Below are 17,668 nucleotides of genomic sequence, written 5' to 3' on the forward strand. Positions count from 1 at the left end.
ATCAGTTCGTCCAATTATTTCTAAACTTTCCTGCAAAGCAGAAAATAAAAGCCACTACAGAACTAGAGATCAGTCGTCCCCTACCTTGTATATGATGCACAGTATTGTCAGCACATCACAGGCAGTCTTATATTATACATACACCCACCGGGATATTATATAGACACACTGTACATGTGACACTCAAGGGGATCATCTCCAGGGAAGAGGTGAAGAACACACTTGTCATCTCCACATAATATACAGACAAACTTTCATCTCCTCCTAATAAACTATGTCATGAGGGAGCGGCGGATTACATTTTAACACAATGGAAACAGTACTCAACCTCTCACCTCCTTGTATCAATGCAAAGTAGTGTTTGTGCCATCATTCATACAGTGTCCAAGCATCCCCTATCATCTCTCATCCAGTTTTTAGAACACACAACTAATAAAAACAAGCAGTTTATTTGCGTACGATAAAGCATTAAAAACCCCTTCATTACTTGTGGGGTTAGTACATCCTTTCCCGTTATATACAAATAGTGGTCATGATACTCAGTGTATATTGTGGCATAGAGGATCACATATGGACATCCATTACACATATAGAGAGACACATAGCCTTTCAGTTGATGCAGTTTACCCCGTTGCTGTCACCCTCCCCACCTAGTATAAGATCACACATTGAGAGATGAGAGTAGACAATCCCTTATATACAGCTCAGGTGTAATTGAATACCACTGACACTGAGAAATCTCTTTAAGACTTGCGCTGATTTGCATATGTAAATTTCATATGAATATACATCACAAGTAAAATATGTCATGGGCTGGAATTTCATAGCTATGCTTTCCATTATCACGCTCATATATACAGCTAGAAATATGTACAGGCATTGATTTATATAACTTCCACTTCAAACTGAGACAACAGAGAGAAGCCCTTTTATACTGGATTTGGAGAAGTGACTGAAGTCTTTTTTTTTTTTTATTTTGGCCACAAAATATAAATGCATCTGATTGGCACATATCTATTTTATAGGGCACAAGCAGTGTGGTCGTCACCCAAGTTACTATTTTGATGGATGCTATCTGGCATCATGCAGTTCTAGGTATTCCAGGGCAATTTCATAGCAAAATCGGTATTGTTCCTGTTAAGAGAAATAATAGGTTACATGATTAGTAATATAGCAGACTATATGAAAGGGTTAAAAGTATCCATTTAGTATACATTTGCAGCCTTACCAGTGTTTCCACCATATTTGGCTTAACATTCCGCAAACTTTTAACAGCATAGAAAACATCAACCACATGGTGACATCGAATCATCTCACTCAGCATGGCACATGCACAAAAAGTCCCACTCCGACCTCCGCCGTTCCTGTAAAAGGTAGGTGCAAAACAAATGTCACAAAGCTTCATGTAGAGAGTGAAAGCTTTAGAGAAGACGCTTCAATGTATGTGTGCTTACAGACAGTGAACAAGAGTCCTGTGTTCTCTGTTCTGCTCCTGCCACTGCTCCACCATGGAGAGGAGTTGTAAGAAGGATCTTTTGGTGTCTGCAGTATCCCTGTACGGAGACCATCGGAGATACTGGAAATGTTTGACCAGGAGATGTTCATCCTACAGCAAGAACAATACGAATGTACTTGAGTCACACTGCAGCTACAGGAAATGTGAATATCAATGGTTAAAGCCACAATATGGGGAATTTATGAATATAGTTTGCTACTGAATTCCAATCCACTTGAAAGTGTCCGCAAGAGTGGAAGTTTGATTCATATTCATTCTTAAAGGGAAGAGTGAATACTCTGTTGATGGCGAGCAAAAGCTTTTAAAGTTAAATGCTGGGTTTTATTAACAGACTGAATGTGAAATCTACAATCTATATAAAAGTTTTTGGTTTTTTTTGGTGCTCTAAATTTTCCTACAGTTCATTTTTTTATGAGAAAAATTGCTGCAGCCCTGAAATCATCAACAAGCAGAATAGCTGCTGCTGTCTTAGAGGTTTTTATTTTATTACAATTATAGCTTTGCAATTGCCTAGAACAGTTCGGCTCAAAGATACAGGATTATTATTAACTCTGGAGTTAAGTAAGAGACATTTAAGCCCAATACGTAACCCCCCAACAGTCCCGTTAAATGGAATCTGTCCCCCACTTTTAGCCGTATAAGCTAACCTTATGGGCTGAAAGTAGGTGACCCACTGGGTCCAGGGATGCAAGTCTTATACTTAGGGCGTATTCAGACGATCATATATCGGCTGGGTTTTCACGCCCAACCGATATACGGCGTCCCTCTCTGCAGGGGAAGGAAGCTGGAAGAGCCGGGAGCAGTGCACTGAGCTCCTGCCTCCTCTCCACCCCCTCTCCGCCCCTCACCACTATTTGCAATGGGAGGGGCGGAACAGGGTGGAGCTATGCCCGGAAACTTAGCTCCGCCCCATCCCATTGCAAATAGTGGCAAGGGGCAGAAAGGGGGCGGGAGCTCAGTTCCTGCTCCCAGCTCTTCCATCCTCCTCCCCCTGCAGACAAGGACACCGTATATCGGCCAGGCGTGAAAGCCCAGCCGATATACGGTCGTCTAAATAAGCTCTTACCTCCACTGTTATTTCCCTGGTTTAGACGGCACACTAACGAGTTTACCTGTTCCAATTTCATAATGGGCGGACTACTTAGTAGAGCTGCTTAATGCACTGCAGTGGCGACTTTTACCGCTCACAGTGGGGAAACGATAGGGGAGGTCAATATAACACATCCCCAGACTCACGGGCACCTATTTTCAACCCATAGGTTCAGCTTATAGTGCTAAAAGTAGGTGACAGAGTCATTTTAAACTTGGAAAAACCCTCCCAAAAATGTCACTTTATTTATTGCAAATTTTGATGCACAACAACTTACATGAAAAGCCACCCTTTCATTTGCAATGGATCTAGGGCGATTTTTCTCTCGCAGTGATGCTGTGAGACTGTAAAAATCGCAGTATGTTGCATTTTCATGTGAGTCTGGCACAATAATAGAACATGCAGATATGCGGTCCCCCACACAACACAGGGACAGCGTGTCCGTGTGCTGTGTGATATGAGTTGCACCCAAGAAAGTTGTTGCGCAAATACATTCGTGTGACACCGGCCTTAGTGACATAACTCATTTTTGCCTTAAGAGCTAGTAATTAATAATATCCCCTTTTGTGTTTCAGCGGTCATAACCTTTTTTGCAGGACAAGTTCTTGTTTTTATGGGACCCAATTTCTTGTAAAATATATTTTAAAAAAACTATTTGTGCAATTTAAACACTTTTATTCATTTTTTTTTTCAAAAATACCAAGTGTGTCGCCACATTCCAGGAGACCAGAGCATTCTTATTTTTTACCCGACAGAGTTGTAACAAGTCTTGTTTTGTGGGACAACTTGCAGTTTGTTTGGTTTTTTTGTACCATTCTGAGGTATATATGATTATTTAAATGATTTTTTATTCCTGTTTTGGGGTAAGAGAGATGATCAGAAAAAGGGTATTTGGGATTTTTATTTATTTTTTTTCTATTTTTGTATGGAATTTTCTTTGCTTGATAATGTAATATGTTATAGTATGTGTTGCTATAGATGTGGCATTAGCAATAATATGTATTTTTTTTCTTTTGGTTTTCATTTATTTCAAATATTTAAAGCCTTGTGTGTGGGGGGGGGGGGGAATGTTTTTTTTTTTTTCTGTAAAAATGTTTAAATGCCATGGTCAGGAGTCACTGCAGCACCTGCGGGGTTACGTTCTCATCATTTTACTTCTTTTCGGAAAAAAAAACCATGTGAGAATCAGAGAGCAAATATGCTGTCTGAATGATGTGGGGTGATAACATGAACAAAAGTCCATGTCAGCCCTCCCCTGGGACAGGGAGATACAGAGGAGAATCACACATCTCTGCTGCCTGCTGGTCTCCCCTCTTCCTCCCTCTCTACTCTGACAGCTGTAAATCCAACATTCCTAACTCCACTCCAAACAGCTGTAACTAAGGTTCTATAAGGGCTAACAGGCTTCTGCTGTAATGTTACAGCCAAGAAGCTTAACTTTAAAATAACATCAAAAGCAAGTTGGTCACCTCGATAGGAGCTACAGCTGTTTACAGCAGAACAAACTCTATTTGTCCTAAACTGTAAAGTCCTTTTCCAACAGAACAAACAGAGCTCATCCTAAACTGCTGGAGGGTTAAATTAGGTATCCAACTGTTATTGGGCTTATTTATACATTGCCTGGCAGTTTTCCTATATATATCCTTCCACTTTAATATATTTCCCTTCAACAGCGCCCCTTTTGTCAATGGGCTGTGACTGGTATTACAGTTCAGCTAGATTTACTGGAATGGCAATGAAGTGCAATAATACCAGAAACAGCATATGGCCAAGAGAGGCACTATTTCTGGGGAAAAAAGATGTAGCTATTTTTTAATACCATAAATCCTACAGAACAATGTCCAAAACCCCTTAAAATTTTAGGTGCCACTGCATCTTTACATTTGCCATTTCCTATGTTGGTAGATGTAGGATTCGGACGTCTGCTAACGCCATCATCTAGAAATGTCACTGTTAGGGTGCCTTTCCAGTAGCATTTTTTTAACGCTGCAATATCACTGCGTTTTTTTCACGCGATTGTCAATGGGACTTTCTAATGTTAAAAGCGCATTGCACAAAAATCACAAAGCACAAACTTGCAATTTCTGTGCGATGCGTTTTTAACATTAGTAAGTCCCATTGACAATCGCGTAAAAAAACGCAGCAATAAAAAAAGGCTAGTGGAAAGGCACCCTTAGGCAGCTCCCACACAGCCCGCTTTTTACAGCGATTAGCGTGGCGTTTCAAACGCCACGCTAATCGCAGTACAGCACTCCCATTGATTTTAATGGGGCTTTGCAGACCTGCGTTTCAAATGCTGCGCTAATTGCGGTACAACGCTCTCATTGATTTTAATGGGGATTCACAGACCGCGATTTTTGAGCTCTGTCTGCTCTATTTCCACGCTTTTGAATGCACCTCATCACCCATCACAATGATGGGGTGCATTAAAAAAAACCTCTGCCAAATGCTGCAACATGCATTCAAAAACGCTGCTCGAAATCGAGGTAAAATGCTTTGATTTCGAACACTGTGTTTTGTGAACGCATTTTCTAGATACCATCTGTACCTGTGTGTAAAGTCAAGTGAGGGTACCTTATATTTGTAGCATTACACTGCTGGAAATATATCACTAACTGTAGTTTCAATATGCTGTATAGGATTTTGAGACTTTTTGCCCAACAAATAGGTGAACATCCTTTGTTTCTTCCAGAATTATTTCACAAATGCAGTGTGCACAAGTAACTTGGCATCAGTCAGTGATATTATTATGGCTTTGGCCAAGATGTCAAGAAAATATGGAGAAGAGTATAGACAGTAGGTGGACACCTCCCCTGAGCTTGCTCATAAACCCTGCTGATGGATGACATGAAACTACAATGTGTGCCTACAGAGTCCTATGTGCTTGGCAATCTTCTAGAGAGAGATTTTATGAGGTTTGTGTCCCTTTAAGATGAAAATGCCACAATATTATGTAGGTCGTGTTTGGAGGGCTTGGTCAGCTGCAGAAGTGAAGGCGTCTTAAACTCCTAGCTTCATTAGAAAGATGACTTACTTCAGTTGCACTAACCTAGAGTTCTGCATTCTGCCTGTATCATCACTTGACCTATGAATAAATATTTCATCGTGATACCGAGTCAAGTAATACTAAGTAGATGTAGTCGCACACATACATCTTTTTCTAGGACAGTAGCTGTTGTTAATAAGATGGCGTCTCATGCGCCTAAACCATTAATTTGCACACTTGAAATTGACAGTTCCAACAAACGCTTGTGGAATTTGCATGCAGTCGGTGTAGTTGTTACTTCAGATTTTCTCTGCATTTATCTGTCTTCTTGGCTGTTTGACATGTAAGTTCGATTTGTTCATTGATTTTCTTTAGGCCGTGTCTGATTTTTTTTTCGTATGGCGTCTTTGGAAGTCAGCTGTGATGGGAGCTTAATTATCACTTGTGGTGCAGTCTTTCAGGATCATATTCATTACGTGATAATTTTGCTTTTGCTTGGGTTAAAATATGTTAAGAAGTTATGTGGGGGCGGAAAAGGAGTCTGGATATGAATAGATTCATGATTCTGACATAGTCAGATCAGTTCACGACAAATGTGTAATCAGATAAGTATTTTAAATAGATTATTTTGCAAATATTCAGATTGGACATTTATATTAAAGGTTATATCTTCTAAGGCTTCACCCATGTCCATTTTATAAATTGCAATAGCCTGGCTTTATGGATTAAATCTAGCAAAAACAAGAACTTAAGGTGTTGTCTAAAGTAACTAAATTACACAAGGTAATTTATCCTATCTACTGTCAATGTAAATTACGTTTGAAGGAGTCTCCAGCTAACAGGATGTGCCATTACCAGAATTGTTCAGAAACTCAATGGCGGGTTGTTCAGTGTAAACAGCAGTTGCTCACTTTTAAAGGACTGTCTGAGTACAGTGAATGTAGGTAAGCGGGGAAAGAACGCTTCCCAGCTGCCCCACCTCCTTCGCGGCAGTGCTATGAGCGATGCCAACCATAATCGTTTCTGTGTACCAGCACTGGAGCGAGCATCACTGTGATGAGTGTCAGGCATCATTTACCGGACAGTTCATCCCATGTATAAAAACCTTAAGTACTGGCACTTTCCGTTAGCAGAGGACTTTTTCATGTGTTATTTACAATGGAAATCGAAAGGTAATAGGCCCTGTGCTGCTTTTTAGGCAATGAAAATTGCTTTACAATTGTCTAGTTTATCTATATACTCCTCTTTTTTCTCTCCAGGCTCACATGAGTCAGGCCCATTTACATGCAAGGATTTTCACTCAAAATTCGAAGCCATGGTGTACTATTCACTTGTTGTTTATCGCCGAGTTTCAGACTGCATAAAAATAGTCATTAGTTCATTCCCTTTGCTCTTGGTTTAAATGACATTTGTTCAGTCCTTTGAAAGACCAAAAGGCTTGAAAGGCAGGGTTATTGTTTGAAATGCTAAACACAATGACTACTTGTTTACTCATGCAGCAGAAGACAATGGCTTTTCTTCACACTAATTAAAACCCTGCTGGCCAGAGATCCCTCCTATAAACACCTGGGCAAACATATACAGTTTACTTTAGTCAATGAGGGAAATGGAGAGTATTTCACACAATTATCTTTAAGTATAAATGCTCAGCATTTGTATGCAAAAAAGTCATTAATTCGTAAATGGGGCTTTCCGTGTGCGGATATCTGCAGTGGTAGACCTGTGAATCATTGCAGAAAAGAATTGCGAATTGTTGCGTATGTGTGCGATTTTCCACCCGGAGGTACGCATATTCACAGTGTATCGTCCGCGCAGCAGAAGGATTGGAAGCACAGAATGACATCAGAAACTAGCCAAACCCCTTAGAAACACCATTCTATCGCTCAGGTGACATTCTCTTGTACTGTCATGGTGAGGGTGGTTCTGAAACCCATACCTACAGAACGGGATACTGCTCTCTTGGATTGGCTTGTTTAATACTACTTTTTTTAAGTAGTATAAACCATTTAAAAAAAACAAAACACTTATTCATGTGGAGAAAGAGGCCAGAAGAACAAGTGGAGGTTGCAGACAGGCTGGATGGTTGTGTTGCTCCCCAGACTCCGTCCAGGATTGTCTGCCCACAAATTCCTGATTTCTTTATTCCATTTGTATCTGGTCTGCTAGCAACTTACAAGTGAATCCGTGCCCATAAGTAATGTTAATTGTGTATGCACTGCGGATCTAACGTATCCATACAGATCAATGGAGCTCATCAAGCGGAATCCACGGTAAAATACAGCATGCTGCGATTTCTCTTCCGCTTGTAGAATATGCAATTCCTACCTGCCATTGTGAGCAAACCGGTGAAAGTCCATGAATTTCAATACCCGCGTACTACCTCTTATCGTCTCCGCAGACAGCGATCGCGGAATCCACAATTTAAATCCTTTAATGTGATACCCTCCTTTTTCATAATAAAACTGGACAAGTCCTCTTTGAAGTTTGAGTGATCAGTAGATTGGCAGTGGCCCATTTTTATATGATACAGAAATTAAAGTCTAAGTCCACACTTACACCGGCTGCTTTTTATTTTGATTAGTGCAGCGTCACAAGTGCCACGCTAATCGCGGTACAATACTCCCTTGGATTTTAATGGCGCCTCGCAGACCTGTATCTAAAAGCGGCGTTTTTAAACCTGCTATTTTCGAGCACTGTATGTTCTATTTTTGTGTGTTTTTGCGTTTTTTAATGCACCTCATTACCCTTCACAAAAATGTTGTGCATTAAAATGTGCTGTAAAACGCTGTGACGTGTTCAAAAACGCAGCGTTTTTTGAACACGTGTGAGAGTGGCCTTATACATAGATAAACCGTAATCCAAACTTAAGAGGGACTGGCCTACCTTCTAATATCTATGATGTGATGATGTTACTTACTATTAGCAGGTTCATTGAACAATTCACTTATCACTTTCATGAAATTATACAATTTTTCACAAAATGTGGTACCGCCTGAACCCACTGATAGATGGCCCTATTTTAGGAGGCAACAACAATATTGTGCTAGATATATCCCTGGATAAATCTACAATTTTTCCATCTAAACTCAGACCGCCCAATAGGTCAAGCCTGTCAGCTACAAGATTTATTAATTCAATTGACATGGTTGATATTTGGAGAGTATGCAATCAACTACTGGGGATGACACTTTTTATTCTTCAGCACATAAACTGTATACTTGTATTGACCACTTATTTATTTTCTCTTTAGTTAGTGGAAGTATGGGATGCTTGTATTTTTCCACCTCGTGATTTAACCATGACCTGGTCCAAATTCAATTATCTAATCTTTCTTCTTGGAAACTTAATGATTCTCTGTTGTTAGATTTGAAGATGCTAAGGAACTGAGTAAAGGCCCATTTACTTGCAAAGATAATCCTTCAAACGATAAAATATTGAAAGTTTTAGCGATCCTACTGCATAAAGTGTTATTGGCCACTGATGGCCATTAACACTTTATCATCTTCATTTGTATGTAAAAGGGCCCCCAAGAGCTGTTTGCAGAGCCCAGTGTGTAATTTTGTGTGTGCACAGCTGCAATGTTCTCCTCGCAGGTGCTGGCATATTACAATGTTAACTGCTCCCCGTGAAGATAAAAGCCTGCACTCTACTGACAGATAAAGAAACTTAGGGCAATATTGCATATATTTGCTCATGTGATGTCTGAGCGTCAGCGATGCTTTTTCCTGTAAAATAATCTCATGCCATAGACTACAACAGGTATTGCTAATGTTAAAAACACATTGCATGTACATCACAAGTTTGTGTGCTGCCATGCGATAAATTGGAGGTTTCATAGGGCTACATGGGTGAGAAAAAATAGCAAAACGCAGAAAGATAGGGTATGCAGCGATTTCCATCACATGAGGGGAAACATCGCACATGGGAATGAAGTCATTGAAAATCATAGGTTTAATAATTCAGCATTTTGTCAAAAATCGCACAATTTTCTCACCCCTGTAAAGGCAGCCTTAGGGTAATTTTTTTAAACTGCTGAAAAAACCCTTTAAGGTTACAGTGAGCATTGTAGGATTTTCTTGGACTTAAAAATTGATGATCCATTCTTAAAATATGCCAGCAATCTTCAATCAGTAGGGGGCCAACTCCCAGGAACTTTGAAGATCCACACAATGAAACTTCATTGTTTGCACAGCAGAAGCAGCACTACTCTAGTCTTTGCCTTTTAGAAAATGTACACCACAAATTTCCTTGTGTATGCATGAAAAACCTTTAAACATTTTGTAGGTTTTCACACAAATAATTGAATAAAACAAAAATCTAATCACAACAAAACAAGAATAATGTTTGAACAATCATATTTTGCACAATGGTATCCTCATGATTCCAGTTCCCTACTTATGAATGGTTCATTAACTTGCTACTCTCCAGTCCTTTACATACACATAATTTAGTAGCCTTCTCTTCAAGTTCGCGACCAACTTACCTATCATGGTATAAATCAGAGCAAAAGTAGATGTAATTGATCAAGCTCCCACTCCACAAACATACAACTTTCACCCTATAGATGGAAGGTGCCTTTACACGCAACAATTAGTGCTCAAATGTCATTCAAACAGGCAAAAGGGAGCGATAATCATTGCGTGTAAATGCAGGTGGTCATGCACAATTTGCTCACTTGCTGTTAGCCATGGGTTTTTAGCCAGCATAAAAACTATCGTTAAGCAGCTGAAAATTCGTTCCATTTGAATGCAAATCCTTCAGTCTTGCAGGATGCTTTTTGTTTGCCCTGCATACACAATGAGTACATTGTACACTCATTCCAAGAGAAGACAATGGAATCCTGCAGGCCCGATAATCCCTTGCATAAACACACACACACCAGAGCAAAAAACTAATACTGAGCTTACTTTAGCTAATGACGGACATGCAGAGGATTAAAAGCTATTATCTGTATGCATAATTTTATGCAAAAATTTTGTCAATTCGTTCAGTCATGCGGCTGTTTTTAGTGATAATCATTACATGTAAAAAGTCCTTTAGACTCAGTGATTAATGGATCCTGCAAAGTTGCAGTTGGTTTATTATACATAAAAAACATGATAAAAAGTATGAATAGAATAAATTGAACTCAACCTTCCCCAAACAAATTCTTTTCTACCACTACTTTCAGTCATGACATTATTTGCAATGACCAATCTACTGAGCTACATAAAAACAATGCAGTAAAACTATATTTGTCTTTGTAAATAATTTAGAGAAGCAAGTAACTGACCGTATACAGCATGCTATCATATATTTTATTTGAAACGGTGACAGAATATTAACAGTGTAGCACTCCTTTTCATGAAGAAAGCCCATTACCAATGTTCTCAAAAGTGCTGGTAACTCACCCTTGTAATGTTTTGTACTCTGAACAGACGGGTCACTACATCTTCATCCACAGACCCAGACACAAACTGAACTTCCATTGGTCCATATCTGGATATACCATTGTCTGGCCAGTACTGTAGGCAGGGCTAGTTTGTAGGATATAGAACAGAGGAATTGATAAGTGTAGAACTTGATATGGTGTGTCGTTCTGTATCTATGTCAGCTGCAGATTTTGTAGATATAAGCCTTTCAATGGTGATGAACTATCATGAAATACATTTCTTCGTTAGAAAATAAAGGTTTGAAATTGAAGAACTGATCCTATGGGTTGTTAGAGCGTACAGTGATACTTTTAGTAAAAATATGCCACCTCCCACAGCATCCTATATTCTCATTGTGACTAAGGAAAACCCATAACTGTGGCGTTGCTTTTGCTTTGACGCCTTCTGGGATAGAAAAACAAGGCGCAAAGAAAATTCAAGTGATATGTTTTACATGAAATAGCCACTTTACTAGAGACACCTGCCCTTTCAGAATTGGACCTTCCTATATGGAAAGTAGGCACATGACTCTGGAGAGCAGCATAAAATCACAGGAGCTCATTCGTTTCATAGTGAATCCACAATAAAATGGGAAAATTGAGCAATCTGAGCAACTTCAAACAAGACATGGCTATGTGTGCTAGAGTAGTCGGGGCTAAAACCTCAACTTTGTGGGATTTTCTCAAGGAACTGTGTGACCTGGGACAAAACACTGAAATAACTATCACTATATATGCTACCAGCATGTTTATGCCTGAACCCAATCTTAAATTAATACAGATGCAACACTACAACCAGTCTTCCACAACTTTTTAGAAGGAGTATTCCCACCACATCAAGTTATTCCCTATCCATATGATAGAGAGTAACTTGCTGATTGGTGGGAGTCCGACCACTGTAACCCTACTCTGATACTGAGAATGCCGCTCTAGCTTGTGGGCAGGAAAACACACAAGTGCACCTTCACTCCATTCACTTCAATGGGACCTCCGGAGGTAGCAGAGTTCAAGCATTTGGCTATCACCAGCAGTCTGCTGATAACACCTCAAGACATGCCAGGCTGCCATCTCAGAATCATGGGGGTCTCAGAGGTCAGACTCTCACCAGCCAGCAAGTGATTCCCCTTCCTTTAGAAAGGGAGTATCCTGCTGTTGTGTGACAACCCCTTTAATTCTGTTTCTGTTTTCAACGTTCAAATTCTGTTGAATGAATTTGCCAGAAAATCATCAATAGGGCTACTTTACACTCTTTTGAAACTTTTTTAAAAGCTTATTAGAAAAAACAAAAAGCATTTCAAAAGATTTCATGTTTTTCCCATCATTTGTGGTGTTTTTTTCATTTTGCAACATTTAACCCTTTCCAATCCATTTATTTTTTCTCACCCATTCTCCCCAGCTCCAAATAAATTGGAGCTGGGGAGAATGGGTGAGAAAAAATACATTTTCCCTGCACCCTCCTGATCTGACAGAGTTCAGGAGGGTGCAGGGAGGGACCTGCTTACCTGTCCGGCGTCTTCCGCATTCTGCTTCTGCCTCCCGGCTCGGCGATCATGTGACCGCTGGGGTCAGGTGGCACCTGGTGGTCACATGATCGCTGGGCCGGGAGACAGAAGGAGAATGCGGAAGACGCCGGACAGGTAAGCAGGCCCCCCCATGGTGCAGGCTCCCGGCTTGGCGTTCATGTGACCGCCGGAGGTCAGGTAACACCATCGGTCACATGATCACCGACCGGAATCTGTATGCATTACATAGCGCTAATTGAGCGCTATGTAATGTGTAAAGGAGAAGACAGAAAGGGTTAAAAACCCTTTCTGCCTTCTCCTCGGGTGTCCTTGATGAGGACCAGTGCAGGAGTGTATCTGCAGCCGATGTGTCTGACGATCGGGTGCAGATGCACTCCTGCACTGCAGTGTCGGGCCTGTCCCAACATCGGAGCTGTGGAGGAAAATGATGATGTTGGGGCAGGCCTGACATTGGATTGGAAAGGGTTAAAACATACATTTCTCTGGTAAGTCCCATAGAGAAACCTGTTAGATAAATGCCAGAAAAATGTCATACCTAGGACACGCTATATTAAAAATACAACAATATGCTTTGTATGTAGTGCACTTTGGATTTCACTATAGACTTTAGAGTATCATCTGGCCATAACATTTGACCTGTAAAAAACCTGCTGTTAACAACCAGTCACGGTACGACCTGCAGTAGGCACTTTACAGAAATAGTTACACATCCACTACATTCAGTAATCTGGTTAAATGGACAGTATTCTCTTACCCAGGCAGAATTTGACTGGTTTAGCTGATTCAACATGACAATGCTACTGCAGCCATAGTCATATACCAATCTCCAGAAATCAGTAATTGTGTTCTGCAGAGGATGCACTGTGACAATGACATGTGAACTTCTTTTGTAACTCTGAAAAACAGCAAAATACAATTCTACATTTTCATGTAGGGCATCTGTGATAAAAATAGATCTTTTTGTCAAATGGATCGTTATCATAGGTAAAAACTCTAAACGTGTCTATAGAGTAGAGAAGAGCCCAAAAATCATAATTCCACCCCCTGCTGGTAGCAGTTCATGAAGTCACCTGGTGCTATTTCAGTTATTTGTTGTCCATCTGGCCTGCTCCCCACTTGTTTCTTAACACAGCTGCGATTATAGAGAGGGGAAACCCTTCTCTGCTATACACAGACCGGAAGAATGGGAAATAGGTTTAGTCTGATCTGGAACCTCTCTTTTCATGGAGCGCACAGAAGCTGCATTGTCTGCCCAATAAGATCTACAACTTTGCACTTGACTGCAGGGAAATGCTAACCTACCAATGAGAATACAAATAAGTGAATATATAATATTAACTAATATACCTGGCTTCACCCAAGTTAACTTTGTACAGGTGTTTACCTGTTGTTCGCACTGAAAATTTTAGGTGGTCATGGTTACTTCAGAGGAACCAAGGAATAAAATATGTATACACATAGAGGAGCGTTAGATTCTCCTCAGACTGCATGTATCGATGTCCCTTTGCAGAATGTGCCACCCCTCCAACTCTCCTCACATTTTACCCTCAAAGGTAATACCCCTTGTTATTTAAATTTACCCCCAGACTGGAGGTTGCAGCCCCTTCTTAGCCTTAAAGGCGTGCTCCATCCCTGCAGTCCATGGCCGCTTCCTTATATACCTTACAACCTTTCAGTATATACACACAGAGGTCAGTTAGATTCTCCTCAGTATATACACATAGAGGAGCTTTAGATTCTCCTCAGTATACAAATCATTTCCCTAGGCTTTATGGTTTCTGATAAAAGAACTATCTCGTGTATCGTGGATTTTTGCACAGTTTTTCACGCATAGAATATGGATGTTGCGACCGCTTTACTTTTCCTATTTACAACTTAAAGAATGGTCGTGCCAAATTTAATGTTAGAGAAGTTAAAAAATGAGTGCTGAGTCAGTCAGTGAGGGCTTTTGCCTTATATATATATATATATATATATATATATATATATATATATAGATGTAATCCAACCCTTGCTTTAAAAAAGCAAATATTCGCAGCAAACAAACAATGAGCACTCTCTCCAAGGACAACTTCTGTTCGGAAGCTGCAGAACCACATTTCATCTTTTTAATTTTATGTTCAGCATTGTATCAGTATCCTCTTCAGTTCAGTATTGTTAGGGCAAAGAGACCCTCTTTTATGTTCAGTAGATATTTAGTGTGCTCAGTCAGTATGACAGCCATGATTGTTTGCAAAGAACTAGATTCTCAGAGCAAACTACTAGTAGCCATAACACTGTTGCTATCCTACTGGGTCTAGCATTAACACAAATACCGTATGACATGGGAGCCTTGAGATGAAATATTTGTTGACAACAGACGTGCATGGGTTAAAGCTATCTGCTATGATGGCTTGTATGCTAATAGGTTAATATTATATACTAATAGGTTGATACAAATACAAGTTATTATTGGCTGTATGTTATCACAGAACTTGCTATTGTGATTGTCCTGATGTAGAGTGTTGTATCTATTCAAAGTAATACATCACTACTTAACAATTACCATAGGCAGGAATTTTGCTTGTGAACTCCACTAGTGTGTCCCGTGTCTGATTCTTCAAGCTCGATAAAATGATACTTATATCATTTGGATACCCGCGGCATATCGGCAGTGCCAATTACGCTAACCGTATCATGAAAGGTCTTCTATCAGTGCAACCATAAGCAATCATAAACTTCAGAGAAAGTAATGGAATTTAGATTTCTGGCTCTCATTTCTTACAACAAAAGTAGCAACAGCAGCAAACAGGTGAGACCACCTCATAATAAAAAAAAGTGTCCCCATTAACAAGACACTGCCCCATATTAATGTAAACATTACGTCTTATATGTTTGCTAAATGTATTGTTCAAAAGAGAAAACTGCTATATTTTTCTTCTCAGTGAAAAATATTACAATAATGTACTATAGGTCATTCAACATTCACGGCTAAAAGTCTACTTGCATAGAGAAAATGGAGCCCCCTGATGTACCTACTAGCTGCATGTAACAATAGACAAAAAAAATACCACAATTCAAAGCCTATACTTAAAGATTAAGGTCATTAGCTCACATCAGTTAGGGCGGCATTAATGTAATTACTGGTATCCTCTCCATGTGCAGAAAGTAATAAAGGCAGAGAGCGGTCGGGAGGCAGCACATCCATACTCCGGTTCTTGTCTCGGTTGTGCGGTAACAAAGCGACGCTACACTCCTCGACTCCAAGTTGTGCTGTCACTGAATTTAGTGTCTGCAGGAAAAAAAGGAGAGTAGTTAGCAAGAAAAATAAAGTAGTTAGATATAAGTAATAAGGAGCAATAGTCGTTCTGAGAATGGAGGCAGAGTGGCAGGAGATCTTTTCTGACCACCCCACTCCATCCACCGTAAACAAGCAGTCGTTCAAAAATTGAGGGACTCCCGTTTACACGGGCCGACAGTCACTTGGTTTTTAGGTGAGCTACAAACTAATCAACTACGAGAAATGAGCAATTTTTTGCCCAGTTTCCTGTCGGTGGCCAGGATGACTATTGCCAGAATTGCTGTTTCCAGTGATTATTTGGGCCAGGTGTAAAGATGCCTTAAGGCTTCTGATTGATCAATACTAATCGTAGTACGCAAGTAGTACCTGGAATTCATCTCTCAGGTGTGTTGAGTTGCTCTGTGTGTCTATCTGTAGCATTTCCTTGTACGTTTGCCTGAAGTCACACGCGGGTATAGCTGTGTCACCGCAAAGGCAGGCCTCAAGGATGGCATCATGGATGAAAACATATTGCTCCTGGAAGCATTGAGATACGCTAAAGAAATTAAACTGGTAGTAATCTCAATATAACCTTCTCCATCCAACTTCATTCCATCTCTAAACAACATTGCAGCCATCTTACCTGCGTCTGCACCATGTTAATGCGGCGAGAGCACAAGGTTTTGACACAGTTGTAAATATCAACAACTCCTTCGCACTCAGCCATGTCCAGCATCACATCCAAGACAATGTAGCATCCGGTCCTGCCAGCGCCAGAGCTGTTAGAAGACACAGCTAGAGTAACTGTGCATGCAAAAAGCACCAGAGCAAAAAGGGGCATTTGGTATTACTGACCTGCAATGCACCACAACAGGCCCAGCATCAGGCGGTGTAGAAGACTTCACTCTACGAATAAAGGCCAGCAGCCCTGTAGCATGGAAGGGGACTCCATGCTCAGGCCACGAAAGGAAGTGAAACTGCTTTACTTCATGTCTGGCGGTGTAACCCCGCTAAAAACAAAGATCTATTTTACTATACAAGTAAAGAAGCTTTCCAACTGCTTAATCGTACATAAGCTACTTAGTCACTTACCCGCTCCAACCCAAGTGTTCTAACTGTATACTCTGCCAGGGTTTCTGTATTAAGTAAGGTAATGCGAATATCCCCATAGGTTTCTGTAGTATCTGGCCAGTACTTGCTGCATTTGACCTGTGCAGAGGGTGATTTTGTATGGCACAAATGAGAGAACAGGTCTGAAAATGCTAAGTTAAGCAAAAATACTAAAAGGTTTTTCCCATCTAATAAAGTGATGACATATCTTTAGTCTAAGCGGTGTCCTTTTACAAGTTTTCTTTGCACTGAAGCACGCTGGCCACGCAGCTGTGCAGGAGTCTGCAGCTGTGCAGGAAACTGCAGCCCTCAAGTGGGGCCAAGGTACAGCTGCATGCACAGCAAAAGGAGAAACAAAGGGGACAAGGCGCTACTATATCCTAGAGAAATGCTTTTACTTTATAAGATGGGAAAACCCCTTTAACAAATTCCTTCTAAAAACATGTAAACAGAAAAGTAAAATTTCACTAACTTCGGGCAATGCTTTATTGGGTATATACGGTTTCAAAGGTAAAGAATACATAACATATTCCTCTAGATCAACATTGGGGGGGTAATAGGCTGAACTGGATGGTCATATGTCTTTTTTAAGCGTCATAGATACAGAAAATAGACCAAAATTAAATCTTGTAATAATATTTTACAGTCTTTCAGTTTTCAGTTCTCCCTTTCTGGCTTCTATTACGGATCCAGGAGAAGCCATTCATAGTAAAGAATAGCTTATCATGGTGCTAATCATTGAATGAGAATGCCCTGCCTCATTGTAAGCCAAGA

The 17,668-nt window shown here is 40.3% G+C and overlaps 1 protein-coding gene across 2 annotated transcripts in view; it reads right to left on the reverse strand.

Annotated features, from left to right (window-relative positions):
* Window positions 1–430: 430 nt before the first annotated feature.
* The window catches only part of LOC136572615 (receptor-type tyrosine-protein phosphatase U-like), a 130,534-nt gene continuing 113,296 nt past the window's right edge, over window positions 431–17,668 (reverse strand). For both annotated transcript variants that reach the window (XM_066573357.1, XM_066573348.1), the window contains 10 exons: window positions 16,877–16,993; window positions 16,640–16,794; window positions 16,428–16,563; window positions 16,172–16,321; window positions 15,620–15,796; window positions 13,280–13,420; window positions 10,983–11,108; window positions 1,455–1,606; window positions 1,229–1,364; window positions 431–1,134 (listed from right to left, as the gene is read on the reverse strand). In XM_066573357.1, coding sequence (XP_066429454.1) covers window positions 1,072–1,134; window positions 1,229–1,364; window positions 1,455–1,606; window positions 10,983–11,108; window positions 13,280–13,420; window positions 15,620–15,796; window positions 16,172–16,321; window positions 16,428–16,563; window positions 16,640–16,794; window positions 16,877–16,993 — 1,353 coding nt within the window. In that variant the 3' untranslated portion in view covers window positions 431–1,071. The remainder of the gene's footprint in view (window positions 1,135–1,228; window positions 1,365–1,454; window positions 1,607–10,982; window positions 11,109–13,279; window positions 13,421–15,619; window positions 15,797–16,171; window positions 16,322–16,427; window positions 16,564–16,639; window positions 16,795–16,876; window positions 16,994–17,668) is intronic.

The sequence above is a fragment of the Eleutherodactylus coqui genome, chromosome 1 (assembly GCF_035609145.1).
Source record: "Eleutherodactylus coqui strain aEleCoq1 chromosome 1, aEleCoq1.hap1, whole genome shotgun sequence".
In the NCBI taxonomy this organism is placed as follows: domain Eukaryota; kingdom Metazoa; phylum Chordata; class Amphibia; order Anura; family Eleutherodactylidae; genus Eleutherodactylus; species Eleutherodactylus coqui.